Source organism: Psammomys obesus, unplaced genomic scaffold, assembly GCF_907164565.1.
Source record: "Psammomys obesus unplaced genomic scaffold, mPsaObe1.curated_primary_1811, whole genome shotgun sequence".
In the NCBI taxonomy this organism is placed as follows: domain Eukaryota; kingdom Metazoa; phylum Chordata; class Mammalia; order Rodentia; family Muridae; genus Psammomys; species Psammomys obesus.
This window is the reverse complement of record NW_026592138.1, coordinates 1-15,803: the sequence shown is the minus strand read 5'-3', so window position 1 is coordinate 15,803 and position 15,803 is coordinate 1. Positions and strand designations below refer to the sequence as shown.

Sequence of the window (15,803 nt, the reverse complement as noted above, 5' to 3'; positions counted from 1 at the left end):
CACACACACACACACACACACACACACACACACACACACACACACACGACTAAGAATTCCATTAAAACGTACTCAGTGCTATGAGGTGCAATGTTTGATCATCTTTGGAGAGAATCCTTGGCCAGAATACTGGGCTGCCGCCTCTAGGTTTGTTCTATATGGTCAGAAACTTCTTCCTGTGAGACTCCAATTTGAACTGGTTGAATTATGTGCTTGGGCATTTAATTCTGAAATAGGCCATTAAGACAGTAGGTCTCCACCCCGCCCTGCCCCCCTCCCGGGGTAGGGCATAGCCATTCCTGCTGAGACTTGCATGAGGAATAAGCTAGCAGAATGTTCTCTCTAGCCACCTACCTGAGCTCTTGACAGCCTTCCTGACAAGATGGGGCAGGCTGAGGACAGGCACCATGTCCTGTCAGGATCAGAAGCGAGAATGAGGATGAAGGAAAAGCAGAAGCCTGGCCCTGGTGGCATGAATGTATTAAGGATGGTACTACACCCTTAATTAAGCAAGAGACAGGTCTGCGGACTTCTCTGTAAGGAGCCAGAGTGTGGATATTGTTGGTCTTTCTGGTCATACAGTCTTTGTCACACCTACTCAGCACAGGCTTTTTGTCAGGCAAAAGCAGTCAGAGACAATACATAAAGGAATGTGCAGCTCTGCTGCAATACAGATTTACTTACACAAACAGGCTCAGGATGGATGTGGTCTGCAGGCCGGACTTTGTCAGCTGTATAAGGCTGCAGTGTTTTAGGGAGCAAAGCCTGAAGGAGCACTCCTGATCCCTAATTGGTCCCCAGGGAGGTCCCCACTCTTTTTGTTTGTTTGTTTGTTTTGTTTTTTGAGATAGGATTTCTCTGTGTAGCCTTGGCTGTCCTGGAGCTCACTCTGTAGAAGGGAGGCTGTGCTTCATCCCTGTCTGCCAATAGCTGCCTCTCAGAGTGTGGGCCCCTTATCTCAACTCACCCAGGATGCTTTCTGGGGAGCATCTGCCTCAGTTTTAATCTGTTCCAGAGCCTGAGTTCTCAGATATATGAACCTGATGAGTCCTGTGGATGCCCTGTGGATACCAGGAAAAAAAAAAGAAAGCTTAAAAGGTTTTCTGCCCACTCCTTCCCCATAAGCGTCAGAGGTACTGTAAGCGCAAAGGGAAAAGCAAAGATCAGCTGGGTGGGGGCCGTGAAATGTTGTAGCAAGATAGTGAGACAGAGATTGTAATGAGACAGAGATTGTAAGGTGTTTGAATCCACAGGAAAGAGACAAAGAACAAGACAGTGTAGGGTCCTTAAAGGACGGCCAGTCACTATAGAAGGGGACCAGGACTTAGCCAAGGCCACCACACTGCACACTTCATTTGAGTTATATACTGTGAGGATGATGCCTCCTGGAGCTGTGCCCTACGCAGCAGCACATGGCAGGCTTCGTCTGCACTGGGAGAGGCCTAGTGGTCTTGACATCACTGCTGGAAACTGCTTTGGTCTAAAACATGTAGGTAAAAACTATGTTGGGACTGTGTTGGCTGGAGTGAACCTCAGAGCACACCCACCCTCCTCCCAAATGCAGAGCCATTCTTTTTCTTCTAAGGGTTTTTGCCATGTGTCTGACTTCATTTTTTAAAAGAAGCTAGACATTCATATTCAAAAGCAAAAATTAAAACTGTAAAACAACTGCTTTGTCATTCTTAACAAATTCAAGTTTCTCTCTTAAATATGCCATGTGCCAAATTAGCTAGTCAACTCCCAGTGTACCATGTATAGTCTGAATGCATGAATCTGGTTTAGAATTTGTTTCACCCACCAAGACACCTGTTTGAGACAGGAGCTAAGGCATTATACCTATCACGGTGGAGCAGTCACCAGCAGCCAGTGCCTCTGCAGATGAGGGATGGATAAAGAAAGTAGGGCTTTCTAATCCGCTTTTGAAAGAAAGGGGTCCCCAATAAGCTCCGAGCTCTCTCTCTGTAGAGTGTCCTGCACCGAGCTGTACAGTCCTCCTGGAAGGGTGATCTGTTCACAGGGAATCATGTGGAAGGAAAATAATGTACTCAGGTTTCAGTCTCCTTAACTTGGGCTTTTCTTCCTTCTCCTAGATCTTTTTGGTTCGTAAATCCTCCAAAATGCAGAAGAAAGTCCTCTCCCTTCGCCTGCCCTGTGAATTTGGAGCACCTCTCAAAGAGTTTGCTATAAAGGAAAGCACGTACAGTGAGTGTTTATGGGATAGTGGGGGCAGGGCTGATGGGAAGGAGCTTGGAACTGGATACAAACAAACATGTCTGGTCCTGGCGTTCGCTGGCATTCTCATCCCTCCAGTGTGGTGATGGTAACCTCTGAGCACTTTATAGGCCAGTTAAACAAGCTGTGCACGGTGTTCGCCCTGGAGTTTGGCACATGCTAGTGGCTGAGTGTAAATTGCCTTTCTTGCCCAGTCCCCAGTTGGGTACAGTGTAGATTTGGTGCCCAGGTTTGCTGATGACGAAACCACAGGGAAGCTGCAGCAACAGAGCCCTCTTACAAGACTAATGCCAAAACATGTGTCCACACATCCTCGTGAATAAATAAGCCTCAAGCACACGAGTTCCCTCCAGGAAGTCACTGTTCAGTCTTCCACGAAAAGCAGTTAATCCAAGGTGAATCCAGCCCTGTGGGCAGATGACTAGCTAGAGATTTGCAGGGAGTTGATTCTCAGCACTGTTCATTTCCTTTCTGTTGTCTTTCTGGTCATTGAAAATGTGGAGTGTCGGGAGGCCAAGTTTTAAATAAAAGAGGGAACACACAGTTCTGAGGTACTGCCAGTCTCCAAGAAAAGATCAGGAAATGGGTCTGCACAACAAAGTGGGGAGATCTGAAAATTCTAGGTTAGCAAGCAGAGGGGTGGAGGCCAGGAGAATCGAGTTAGGAGGCCTGCAGTTAGGAAGCATGACTTTAGTCCCTGAGTTCGAAGGTATCTAGGTTAACTGAAGGGCAGGCAGGAGATGCCCTCACCCTCAGTCTCCCTAAGCCAGTGACTTTACATAGAATCTGTGAAAGTGACATTTCTGGCACAGGAAACTCCTGCCTGCATACATGATCTGCTTCCGGTTCAATTGTAAACTGGGAACTTACGTGGTCAAGGGTGCCTGGGAAACAGGTCCAACTGAGCAGGCCAAACCTGGAGATAATTTGATGTCACATTTTAGACCCACTGCCATTTTAAAGACAGTGAATGTGTCGTAAGTTAATAAATAATGGATTTATGTTGAATTGATTCCGTTATTCTGAGTTGGCTTTTGAAAAGCTGCTAGCCCAGCCAGCAACAACTTCTCCTGGCTTTTAAATCCCTCTCAGTTTTCAGAGTTTACCATGACAAGGAAATCACTTCCTTTCTTATGAAGCACATTGACTGTCAGTGAACCTTGTGCCCCACCCCCAGCCCCATTTATTGAGTTCCCTCAAGCCAGAAGTTTTTATTTTCCTCCATCTGATTCTAAGACTTAAGTCATTCCTCCTGATACTCCTCCAAGGGACTTCAAAGTGACTGAAGAGCTAGTCTGTACAAAGCATTATCCTATCCATAATGACTGACTGTAGGCCCGAGTCCCCCATAACAATATCTACCCAGCAAGGCTGCCTCCTGTACAATGGGGTGGGAGAAGGGCTTACTACACTAAAGAACATCTTAGCAGTGTTTCTGGATGATGTAATAGACACCACCACACATTAGCGTATCGTTCTTTCAGATAAGATATTTCATTAAAAACAAACTTTATTCTACATCATCCCTCTGGTTGGCAAGGACCTGTTATTATCCATTTTACAGGTGAGATGAAGGTGGTTGGCCAGCGCATGAGGCCTAGACACCAAGCCACTGCCTATCCCCATCGTCCGGGGCCACACATGTGGACATGTGGCAACAGCTTCTTGTCAGAGTGCAGCTTTTTTATCTGGGAGCTTGTATAACGCGGCCAAGCGAGAGAACAGGACTTTCGACTCTTTACGTAGAATGTAACCCAGAACTAATGTCTAGAGCCCTTAAACTGACCTCCAGGCTCATGTCAAAGGAAGTGCAGCACTGAAGGTCTGCGATCTAAAGGGTCTGGGGTGGCGGGACTACTGCCAAGTGTTGGTGTCTCCTCACGGCAGCCAGATGAACCCTTGCTCCTGCCCAACTCCAGGCTCAGGACTTCAAAACAAACAGAAAGGTTGTTGTGCAAGTGAGTGTTTACCGAGTGTGGAGCATGTGCTGAGTGTGAGTCAGGGAGGCCGCCCTCAGCCTCCTGGCTGTTTAAAGCTGCCTGTCAGACAACCCCCTCACAGCTGGTTTGGATAAGCTGTACAGTAGTCTGAGAAGGTGGAGATGGGCCTACATATGCTGCCTTGAATGCCCTTCCTTCCCAGACACACAGGAAGGCTCAGCCACCTACTGGAATCTTTTTTTTTTTTTTTTCCCTAGCATTTTCCCTGGAAGGCTCAGGAATCAGCTTTGCAGATTTATTCCGGCTCATTGCTTTCTACTGCATCAGCAGGTAAGGATTCTGCACATCTCATGACTTGAAGGACCTGCTTGGTGTGTGATACGATCTGGACTTTAGTCTGGAGAAGGCTGGTCGCCTATGAGATGGGAGGGAAGGGTTTGCCACTTAAATCAGATGTCCGCCCCATTCCAGAGTTAGGCTTAGGGTGGAAGCAACCGCCCGGCCTCCAGATGCATATTCTCGTCAATACGGTTGTTTCTTCAAGCTGTTCCCATGGATCCTGATAGCTAGACCCACTGAGCATGAAGCATACATAAACACATACACACATACCAATATACCCACCTGTATCAACACATGCATGCATAAGAAGACAGGGGTTGGGGAGAAAGACAGACAGGCAGGCAAGCAGAAGAAACTGGTACATAAACCTGTAACTTTCCAAGGTCCCTGATAGTGTTTTTGAAAACTCCAGGGGACAGAGTCCATTTTCAAATGTGGATTCTTTAAGCCATAAATCCTCCATAGTTCTACTCCAGGCCAGCCAGGTGCTCACACCTTCTCCAGGGCTGAATTCATGGTTGAAATTAAGCGCCAGATCAGAAAGTGAACCAGTGTGGAAAGGATGTGAGTTGTGGGTTTCTATTATTATTCTTTTCTTTACAACAAAAACAACTTTTCAAAGTCATTGTTCCAGTGCCTGGGGTTGTAGCTGAGTGGTAAAGCGTTTGCTTACAAAGCACGGGGCACTGGGTTTGATCCCTAGCAGTGCCAAAGAACAAAACAAAAACCAGCCACAGGAAGCCAGCCTTCTTGTAGTGATTAAGCAAAGAAACTCTTGCTGCCTGCAGAGGTTGGTCTTCCTTCCTCCCTCCTATCTCTCTCTCTCGCCCTCTCTCGATTTTTTATTTTATTTTACGTACATCAGTGCTTGCCTGAAAGCATGTCTGTGCACTACACTCGCCCTGGTGCCCACAGAGGTCAGCAGAGGGCAGACCCCCTGGAATTAGGGTCATGGACAGTGTGCAAGCCACCATGTGGGCTCTAGGAATAGAATCCAGGTCCTCTGCAGAAGCACTAAGTGCTCTGGATGGTTGCGTCAGCTCTTCAGCCCCAGCCTTGCCAGTTTTAACCAGGCAGAGCCCAGCCTGCCTTTCTTTGCTTTTCTGTTTGCTCACTGCAGTGGCTACAAGGAAATATCTTTTCAGAGATCACAACTCACAATTGTCTCAGCAAGCCTGGGGAGTCACTTTGGTTTGGCCCAGTCTGTTTTAACGTACGGATTAGAGTGTTTAGCATTAATCATACCTGTTGACTTTCTCTGCCTGACATGGCAACTAAGCTCTAGTTAAAGCTGCACAGAATGGCCTGAGGAAGAGGAGGCATCTCCAGAGGGGACCCTAGCATTGCTCACTAGCAGGAAGAAAACAAGGGCAGCTCCCAGGATGGACAGTGCCTACCTGGGGATGCCACCTGCTTGCCAGGGTAGGGTCACAATCCCTGAGCCCATGTGCTTCATCCTTCATCCTTTTCAATTAAGAGAGTAAAGACATCACTTACCTAAATAGTATGCCACTTCTCTTTCTTTGGCATTTTAAAATTTGGGTGAATATATTTGCTTTTAACACACACATATAATAACCCAAATGCAGGCGGAAGCTGTGCCGCTATTGCAATGTCGGGTGCCACACAAGCTAGTAAGTGGTGCTGCTTCATGCAAATACAAAGCTTTGGGAGCAAAGTTTAGAACAAAGTACATTTTTTTAAATGTAATTATATCCTGACCATTCAGGTCTTAGGAAAGACTTTAGGGGTCCGGGATGGTTCCGTTCTTTGTGACATACTGTCTCAGGCAATGAGATCATCCAGCTTCCCTGTGCCACACACATAACTAAAAGCCAGCAGCACCCCGATTATATGACAAATTGCAATCCCCATCTCTAAAAAGTTTAAAAGAAATGTTTTGCCCACAGACAGAAGTGTAGCTCCCAGGACATAGCCTTAGCAGCACCCAGCGCTTCCCTCCTTCCCTCAGCTCCCACTCCCAAGAGACCACACCTGGTCTAATCTAAAGCCAACCAGGCTAGAGAAGATGCCAGCACTGACACAGCAGCCAGAGGGGATGCTAGCTGGCTGCTCTCAATCCAACTTTGCCTCCTGGTAATTGTGCTGTTGTTGGGGAAACAACCTTACACCCATAAATGCTTGGCAGCCACAGAGAGAAGATCCCATCTCTATCCTCTCCACTCAAGAGCAGACCAGAGTGTCCACTGGAGTAGCAGGGCAGGCCAGTGATTAAAAGTCATAAAGTAAATGGAGGCCTTTGGCAAATTACCTAACCCCAGCATACACTTGAGGTACTTACAGGAAGATCCCGGCATCAATGTTCTGCAAGTAAAGGGGCCTGGGAGTCATTTCTCTTTCCTTCTTTTTGCTTCTGTTTCTCCTCTATTGCTCCTCACAGGCATTCTTGGTCATCAGTGGTCGACAGGATCCAGTCTTACTGAAGTAGCTCCAAAATCTCCAACCTTGTAGTTAGTAGAGAATTCATCACGGAGACTGCAGTGGATTTCCCGCACAGAACATGTCCAGTATACACAGACAAAAGAATCCACCGTTAGTGGATGACCAACTTAGAGCATTGGATCAGCTTAGTGGAAAGGACCATTCAGAAAAGTAGTGACTGCCATTGATCACCACCACCACAGAGCACCATGCTGCTTGGATGTTGGCAACCCAGTATAGAGAGCCAGCTGCCTTTCACATTCAGTTGTGCCCCAGAATCACTTGTAGCACTAGTAAGAGGCAGAAGCAAATTCAAAGAGTCTGGGTTGTACCACATCCTTCATGTTCAGCAAGCCCCAGGTGCTGGCGATAATGGCTGCTGGGCTTGGGCCACTTTGTTTTTGTTTTTGTCTATTCAAGACAGAGTTCCTCTGTGTAACAGCCCTGGCTGTTTGTGAACTCACTTTGTAGTCCAGGCTGGAGTCAAACTCACAGAAATATGCCTGCCTCTGCCACCTGAGTGCTGGGATTAAAGGCTTGTGCTACTGCTTCGAGGCTCAGACCCACTTTTAATATTCAAATAGTAACTGTATTTGTATTAATATTCAAATAGTAATTCAAATAGTCTTATATATTTGTGCCACCACATACAACAGGAGGGCTTATCCCTAGCCCTCCTTGTGAATTAGCAGCTCTGTGAATTAGAACCATGGGAGTGAGGTACCTGCTTATAATAAAAACCTATAAGTGTTGTAGAAATTGCTCAGCAGATAAGAGGACTGGGATTTGATTCTCATCTCACAGCTGCAACCCCAGCTCCAAGGAATCTGACATACTCTTCTGGCCTCCAAGGGCACCAGGCATACATGTAGCAAGACATACATGCAGGCAAAACATTCATACATATAAGGAAAAGAAGCAAATCTGAACAAGAAACAGAACTAGCAGATATAAAACACACCTGTAATCTCAGCACTTAAGAAGCTAGGGACTCACAGGACAGTTCCAGGCCAGCCTGGGTTACACTGATGGCCGTGTCTTACCTCGATGCCAAAGCCCACATTTCCTCACTCTTCTCTGCCAGCTACACATGCCTGAGTTTCAACCCAGCTGGTTCCAATCCCTGCTTTGCTTCCACAGGTTCTATGAGGTGCAACAAAGGCTCCACCAGTCAGTGTGTCGAAGGATCCTGATATCATTGAAGGAGGGACATTACAGCTTCTTCCCAACATGGTCACTAGGCCCCACAGGTGTTCAAATGCTTAGTGCATCACAGCAGTAGTGCTGGATAATAATAGTCTCTTCTTCTTTAGAAACAAAACATACAGAGCAGAGATAAAGTAAATCTAGATTGCATGTATACTGAAACTCTTGGGATAAAGTTCTGTATTTAAGATGTTGGCTCTACTTTGCTATGTGCTCTTACATGTCTCTGCCCCTTTTTTTTTTATAGTGTGTAGATAAGAAGGAAGTGTGTGTGTTGTAAGATGCTGGGTACTCCGATGTGAGCTGGCCCATATACAACATCTAATTGTCTAAATAAGTCAAAACCTACAACCATCTATTAAGGACTGGCAGGTATAACTTCCTGTCCTATGTCATTAAGAAAACCCCAAGCTAGTCAGATGATGTTTAGACTCCAGGTAGCATGCTGAGCTAGTAAACATAGGTTGGTTTTGTGGCATGTATGTTTTCTCTGCATTGCACAAAGAAGGTAGATTTGAATGGACTGAGAGCACTTTTAAAAACATGTATTTGTGATATGCTTCAGTATTACAAAATTCCAGTTCCCATTAGTCTCCAATTCAGATTAGATTCAGGGTCACTGCTCCTGTCAGGACACAGAAGAAGCTGTTCACAATCTTAGGTCAGGTGTGAAGGCCTCATGGGAACAGCAGTTGACAAGGGCTGGACACCCTCAGGAGAAGTCGCCTCCTGATTCCATATAAGAGCACGGTAGAGTTTTGGTGACGCTATCTGGTGTCAGGACACCTGTGCATTGTTATTTTTATTGACTGTGCAGCTTTGTAATTGACTGTCAACAGCTTTAAGGGGTTCCACGGTTCTCCAGTCATCCAGATTTGATCTAGCTCATTTCAGAATGTTGCCTTATCCACCCATAAACAACAGGATAATTTGGTATAAGATTTTCTTCAACAGAAACTTTCAAGACATTTTTTGATGACAAAATACAGGCAGAAGCTTCCATTTCTAGCCATGCCTGCCACAGTGACCCTTCCCACCCTGGGCCTTTTCACCTGCTGCTCTCACTCCTCGGAACTGTCTTCCCTGTGTGATTTACTCACTGGACACGTCTTTTTCTTCTTTCCTGTGTATAGTATGTGTGCATTTTGCATGTGTGTGGGTACACGTGGGCGGCGTGTACATGCATGCCAGGAATCGTCCTCAATGGCACGTCCACCTTATTCATTGAGGCAGTGTCTCACCCATGGTCATTCTCACTAACCACCATGCTCTGGGCGTCCCTTGCCTCTACCTTATGAGGCTGGCATTACAGGGGTCACCTACCCATCTGGCATTTACGTAGATTCTGAGGTTCTAAACTCTAGTCCTCAGGCCTGTGGGGCAAGTAACTACTCAGCCATTTCCTGAGCCCCCTGGACCATGTGTGTGTGTTTGGGGTGGGTCCGCTTATATTTTTGTTTTTATTTGCTTTATTTTGAGGTAGAGTGTTCTGGAATTCGCTAGGTAGCCTGGAACGCCTGATCCTGCTTAAGCCTCCCTATCACAGATATTGCTGAGATTACAGATGTGCTGCACACCTGGCTTCAAATACTCTTTATTTTCTGTTGGCATTAGTTTTTAAAAACTCTTTTATTTACATTTCTTTTATCTTCTTCTTCCTACTCCACCCCAATCCCTTCCAGCACTCCAAGACCAGGTAAAAGAGAGAAAGGGTTAGTGGGAGAGGTGGCACAGTTCCCTTAGCTGCTTCCTGCTGGTCAGGGTCATCAGGTTCCTTGGAGCCAGTCCAATCCTTATTTCAGGAGATCTCCAACTTCTTGTCTCACAATAGCAATGATGAGCAGCAACGGGGGAAGCAGGAGCACCCTTGTTCTTTCTCAGAGCCCCCACACTCTCTGAGATTTGGCACTCATTCTCTCTCCAGAGTCCTCAGATTTAAACTATCTGCAGCTGGCAAAGAGCTCGCTCAGAGCCTGTACGAAGCAAATAGTCTGCTGCTGTGGACCATCTGAATCAGTCCCACATCCCACACCTGGGACCAAAACAAAAACATGTTTACATCCACAGCAGTTTCCCCTTCACACATAATGTTTTCCCATGGTTTGTGACCCTTCTGGTAAATTCTATACATAGCTTACTTGTTTAGATTGTGTTGGTGTTCACTGGCACGGTGCTCCATTCTGGCAGCAACTCATGTTTTGTTCCTGGCCCAGAACAATGTTTGTTTCTCATAGCTGATAATAAACATTTGTGAAGTAAAGGAGTGAATGATTTTTTTCCTAAGGCCAAAACCACTAAATAACACTAACAATAACAACAACAACAACAGCAACGCCTTTTGTTGTCGCCATTGTCACTGAGTAGGACTTTCTCCTGTGCAGGGTCTTATACTGAGCCCTGTGCTAACTTTGTGAGTTCCTAAAGCTTGTTTCTTAGCCTTGCATATGAAAATGAACTGCTGTTTATTCCGTCTGCCTCTACCCTTCCTGAGAAACACACCACGGTCTGTGCATTTGCTCCTGAAGACTGTATGCCCTGACCATGGCAGGACCCTGATGTCAGCTTGGCGCCTTCCTATTAGGCTTGTTGCTCCCTGGGGCCCCTCTGCATATGGCACATCAGCACATGGTGATGATTATTGGCATAAGGCACCTGAAACTTGCCTTCAAAAGACCGGTCCAGCGTCAAGTGCCATTCATGGCCTGGGAGCCCCATCCAGACCTCCTGAATCTAAGTATGCAGCTTGTAATATAATGCCGTTCCCCGGGGAGCCCTGTGCACACCCAAGTTAGAGCACATCAGCCGCAAAACACGGTAGAGACTTTCATCTCCAGCACACAGAGGTCACTCTCCAGTTGGGATATGTATTCAAGGTGGCCAGCAGGGACTTGCTGAGAGCCCGCTGCCTGTAAGATGGTGGGGATTGAAGATTGAGCATTGCTGTCTGGAGAGGTAGCATTAGGATAGGCCTCTAGCCAAGTGGGATGCCATGCATTGGAGGCATGCTGGATCTGCCAGCATAATCAGACATTCTGACACTGAATGCTACATACCTAATGCTGCCCAGCAGGACAACCTGATCCCTGCCTAGCACAGATTCAATCAGGCAGCCTTGTGTCTTGGCCTCTCCCCAGTGTGATAATTCAGGTGAGAGTCGCCAAAGAAGAAAAGTTCTGGTTGGCTGTGGTATGGTGTCAACTTGCGATGTCTTAGACAATTTAAGATGAGACATCTGTAGAATGCAAATAAATGCAAGAGTCAGCAGCCATGTAATGACATTCTCGCTCTTTTTTGTTTATGTCAGGGATGTCCTGCCATTCACCTTGAAGTTGCCTTATGCCATTTCAACAGCCAAGACGGAGTCTCAGCTTGAAGAACTAGCCCAGCTGGGACTAAGTAAGTGGAAGCTCATGACTGGATCTATCTTAAAATAAACCCATAAGTAGAATCCCTGTGGCGTGGCCCATGGCTCCATCGCTGCGTTAAGCACACTTGTAATTACAAGGAACCCACTTAGCTCTTAGAACCTTGAGGTCTCTGGATCACACTTTCTGGGATCCTTTACCTGAATGTTCCCCCAACCCTTAAATACTGGAGCTAAGTGTTCCTGGGTAACCCCTTATTCTCCTAGCTTGTCTCATCAAACTACGAAGGCTCCCCAGCATATGCACCTGTGGCCCGCCTGGGTCTTTTCTTTCTATGGCATCTTGCTGGAGGAAGGCAGCACTCACGGAGAGAGAGGTCCCGTGTGTTGCATCCCGAGTTCACATGCATGACTTCTATCATAAGCAGCACATGGGCACCTGTGGCACTCTGGTGCCGTGAGGAGGGTAAGGATGAAGGCATCTCTGTGACACCTGTCTCTCTTCCCCTCTTACTCAGCTCCCTGCTGCTGTGGGCATGTCCCTCCTTCCATCGAAGGACCTTACTCTGGCAGTTGGGACTTATTTCCAAAGTCGGCCTCCTTGCCAGTTCACAGACACACACACACACACACACACACACACACACACACACACACACAAATTATGCCAGAATGTGGCTGACAGTGGACCAGTTCACCTGGTTTGACTTTTTCCCTGTGCTCTGGCAGAATCAGCATTTTCTTAACTTTAGTTAAATATTTTCCTCCTAGATGGAAGGATTTTAAGATTTTAGAACTTTGGTCTTTGGATAGGTTGACAGTCAGAATACAGCATTTGAATGGAAGTTTGGGATTTTTAAAGCCTCACACCAAGATATCTAGAACCTAAATAACTCATACACACACACACACGCACGCACGCACACGTCCCTACCCCACCCCCTGTAGGCATGGGACCCTTGAATGCAGTTTTTCTCTTTGTTGGATTTTAATGCTGAATGTGTAAAACCTCAAGTAGATTGTGTAACAGCCCCCAGGCCCAGCTGCTGCTCCTACCTCATAAAGGGGAACTTGGAGGCCAGATGGATTCCTTGGCTGGCAGCCACCTCCTTGGAGGGTACCCGGGAGAAGTTGATTGGAAAGGGTAGTGTTGCTCTCTGGGCTGACTGGGAATTTGAAAAGCAAGCTTAGTAGCTCTGTGCCGTTTACTAGCTCATCCTGGACCCAGTCCAGTTTCCCTTGTCCTTCTCACCTGTGTGGAGGGCTGGGCTGGAGCTGTGGGTTCAGCCAACCTTTCTCAAAGGCTTTGAACATGAGAGGCCCCTGGGGTCTTGCTGTGGGCCCATAGCTGGGCCTGGATGCCTTTCTGCCCTTTCCAGTAGGGGAGCAGAGTCAGAGGGGGGAGGGAGAGAGGATCAAAGGAAAAAAGCAGACCCCAAGTTAAGCCTCTGTTACTACAGTGTGTGAGAGAGAGAGTGTGTGTAGGAATGGCCCATGTGCACTGTATTTACATTCTTGTCTTCACTGATAATGACTTTCAGATTTTTGGAGCTCCTCGGCAGACAACAAACCCCCCACCTCCCCACCTCCCCACAGGCCTCCCTCAGCCGGCATCTGCCCTGCCTCCTTGCGTCAGCTCTGCCTTATAAATGGAGTGCATTCTATAAAAACCAGGACGCCTTCGGAGCTGGAGTGCAGCCAGACCAACGGAGCCTTGTGTTTTATTAATCCTCTTTTCTTGAAAGTGCACAGCCAGGACCTCAGCACAGGCCCAAAGAGGCTGAGCACAAGGACTCCCAACGCGAATGGCACCGAGAGGCCGCGGTCTCCCCCACCCAGGCCCCCCCCACCCGCTATTAATAGTCTGCACACAAGCCCTGGGCTATCCAGGACTGAACCCCAGACGAGCATGCCAGAAACAGTCAACCATAGCAAACATGGGAACGTAGCTCTGCTTGGAACAAAACCAACTCCCATCCCTCCACCCCGGCTGAAGAAGCAGGCTTCTTTTCTGGAAGCGGAAGGCAGCGCCAAGACCTTGACCGCCTGCCGGCCCAGCCGGAGGCCGGAGCCGGAGCCGGAGCCGGAGCTGGAGCCGGAGCCGGAGCCTGAGCTGGGCACAGCTGGGCACGCAGGTGGAGCCCCGCCTAGGGACGCCCCCAGGGATTGCACAAGGGCGCCGCCGCCCGGTTCTGAATCACAGCCGCCCCCGTGCCATGGAGCCAGGCAGAGGCTGAGCGACATGAGCCTTTCCACTTCCTCCTCCGACTCGCTGGACTTCGACCGGAGCATGCCCCTGTATGGCTATGAGGCTGACACCACCAGCAGCCTGGAGGACTACGGAGGGGAGAGTGACCAGGAGACCATGGCACCTCCCATTAAGTCCAAAAAGAAGAGGAACAGCTCTTTTGTGCTGCCCAAGCTTGTCAAGTCTCAGTTGCGAAAGATGAGCGGGGTGTTCAGTTCTTTCATGACCCCTGAGAAGCGGATGGTCCGCAGGATCGCGGAGCTGTCCCAGAACAAATGCACCTACTTCGGGTGCCTGGTGCAGGACTACGTGAGTTTCCTGAAGGAGAACAAGGAATGCCATGTATCCAGCACCGACATGCTGCAGACCATCCGGCAGTTTATGACTCAGGTCAAGAACTATTTGTCTCAGAGCTCTGAACTGGACCCTCCTATCGAGTCGCTGATCCCAGAAGACCAAATTGGTAAGTGCCCTTCTCCCCGCATCTGTTATAACCCCTGTCAGTTGGTGCGTCCTGTTAGTTGTTTTGGATGAAGCTTACTCTGGAGTTGCAGAGGACACACTCCCCCACCTGATGTACGTGGAAAGCTTTCCCCATTAAGGCAGATGCTGCACATCAAGCTTCAAATGTTTCAGAACTGCAGCAGGATTCTACCCAGGGATGGGGTTGGTACCACTTCGGAGGGTCCCCGTCGCTGCCTGCTCTTGCTCTATGTGTGTGCGGCACATCTGCTGAGCGTTTTCAGTGTGTGTTCCTCTGTAAGCTGCGTGCTGTTGGCAGTATTTTTGCTGTCTTTTGAGAGGCTGTGGGTGGTTTTGCTTTGTAGCGTATGTGAGGGGTGTGAAGCTCAGGGTGAGAAGAGCACACCTGTGTTCAAGCCCCAGCCCAGGAACCAGAACACAGACCCACACTCCGGGCCCTGGGACCCTGTTCCGCTCAAGCTGCCTCCCTGCAGGCTTTCACCCTACAGAGGCTGTATCAGGCACAGTTTGGGAATAAACAAGACACGGGAAAGACAAGTTTATTTGGTGTTCCTTTAAAATAAGCTACAGAATTTGGAGATCACATGAAAGGCATTCTCTCCACAGTCAAGGGGAAATGCTTTCTTTGTGACCTCACAGAACAAGGCTGAATTGCTACTTTGGTAAGCAACTTGCCAAGGCAAATTTGAATTTGGCAAGCAGTCTTTTTTTCCAGGGTGAGAGTATCCAAGGGTTTTTGTTGTTGTTGATGAGGAAGACGTTTTGTTTTAATTTCAGAGGTTGATGCTTAAAAGGTTAATTTCAGAGACTTCATTCAGTGGGCAGCAACAGCCAAGGGTTTGCAAACATTTCCATGGTTTAGCTGAACCCAGATTTCTTCTTTCTGATTGGGTGTGTTTGTTGAAAGTAGTAAACAGTGTGTGGTAGAGTGTGTCTCTCTCTCTCTCTCTCTCTCTGGGTCTCTCTCTCTTTGTATTTGAGCAGCTCTTTGATTTGATCACAAAAGACTCAGAGCTGTGTTTGTTTTCTTGTGGTGCTCTGACCTAGCCCAGGGTTGTTTGGGCGTGGTTAGAGGAGCTGGGTGTCCAGAGAGTAGCTGAAAGGAAAGTGTCTTTGTGGTGTGCCTAGGAATTGAAAGTGCTTCAGGAGGCTTCTGCAGAAAGTGGAATATCGACACAAGTTGCCTCTTTCCCCTGCAGCCCTAGAGTCTTCCTTCTCCTAAGGCCACCTCCAACTTCCTACTTACAGGGACCCCTACTTGAATGAGATGCTTCCTCCCAGGGCTGGGGGAAGCCAGGAAGCTGTTGGCAGGACTCAGCTAGCACCAGCTAGCCAACAGAGAGGCTCCTTGGGGAGTCCGGGCTAACCTCCTGATGGAAAGACCAATACAAGAATGTCTTAGAGCAGGAGGACCTCTGTGAGTTTGAGGCCAGCCTGGTCTACAGAGCAGAGCCAGGACAGCCAAGGATACAGAGAGAAACCCTGTCTCCAAAAAAATCAAAAACCAAAAAAAAAAAAAAAAAGTTTTGGGAATGTTGCCTGTCAA

At 47.8% G+C, this 15,803-nt stretch overlaps 1 protein-coding gene across 1 annotated transcript; it reads left to right on the top strand.

Moving 5' to 3' along the window:
- Nucleotides 1–2,090: 2,090 nt before the first annotated feature.
- On the top strand, nucleotides 2,091–14,237 carry LOC129681163 (ras and Rab interactor 2; the record flags this gene model as incomplete). Its single annotated transcript, XM_055613040.1, is given in 4 exon segments — nucleotides 2,091–2,202; nucleotides 4,430–4,502; nucleotides 11,467–11,558; nucleotides 13,068–14,237. Coding segments are annotated over 4 exon segments (1,447 nt in total), but the record flags the coding sequence as incomplete, so codon positions are not given.
- Nucleotides 14,238–15,803: the final 1,566 nt, after the last annotated feature.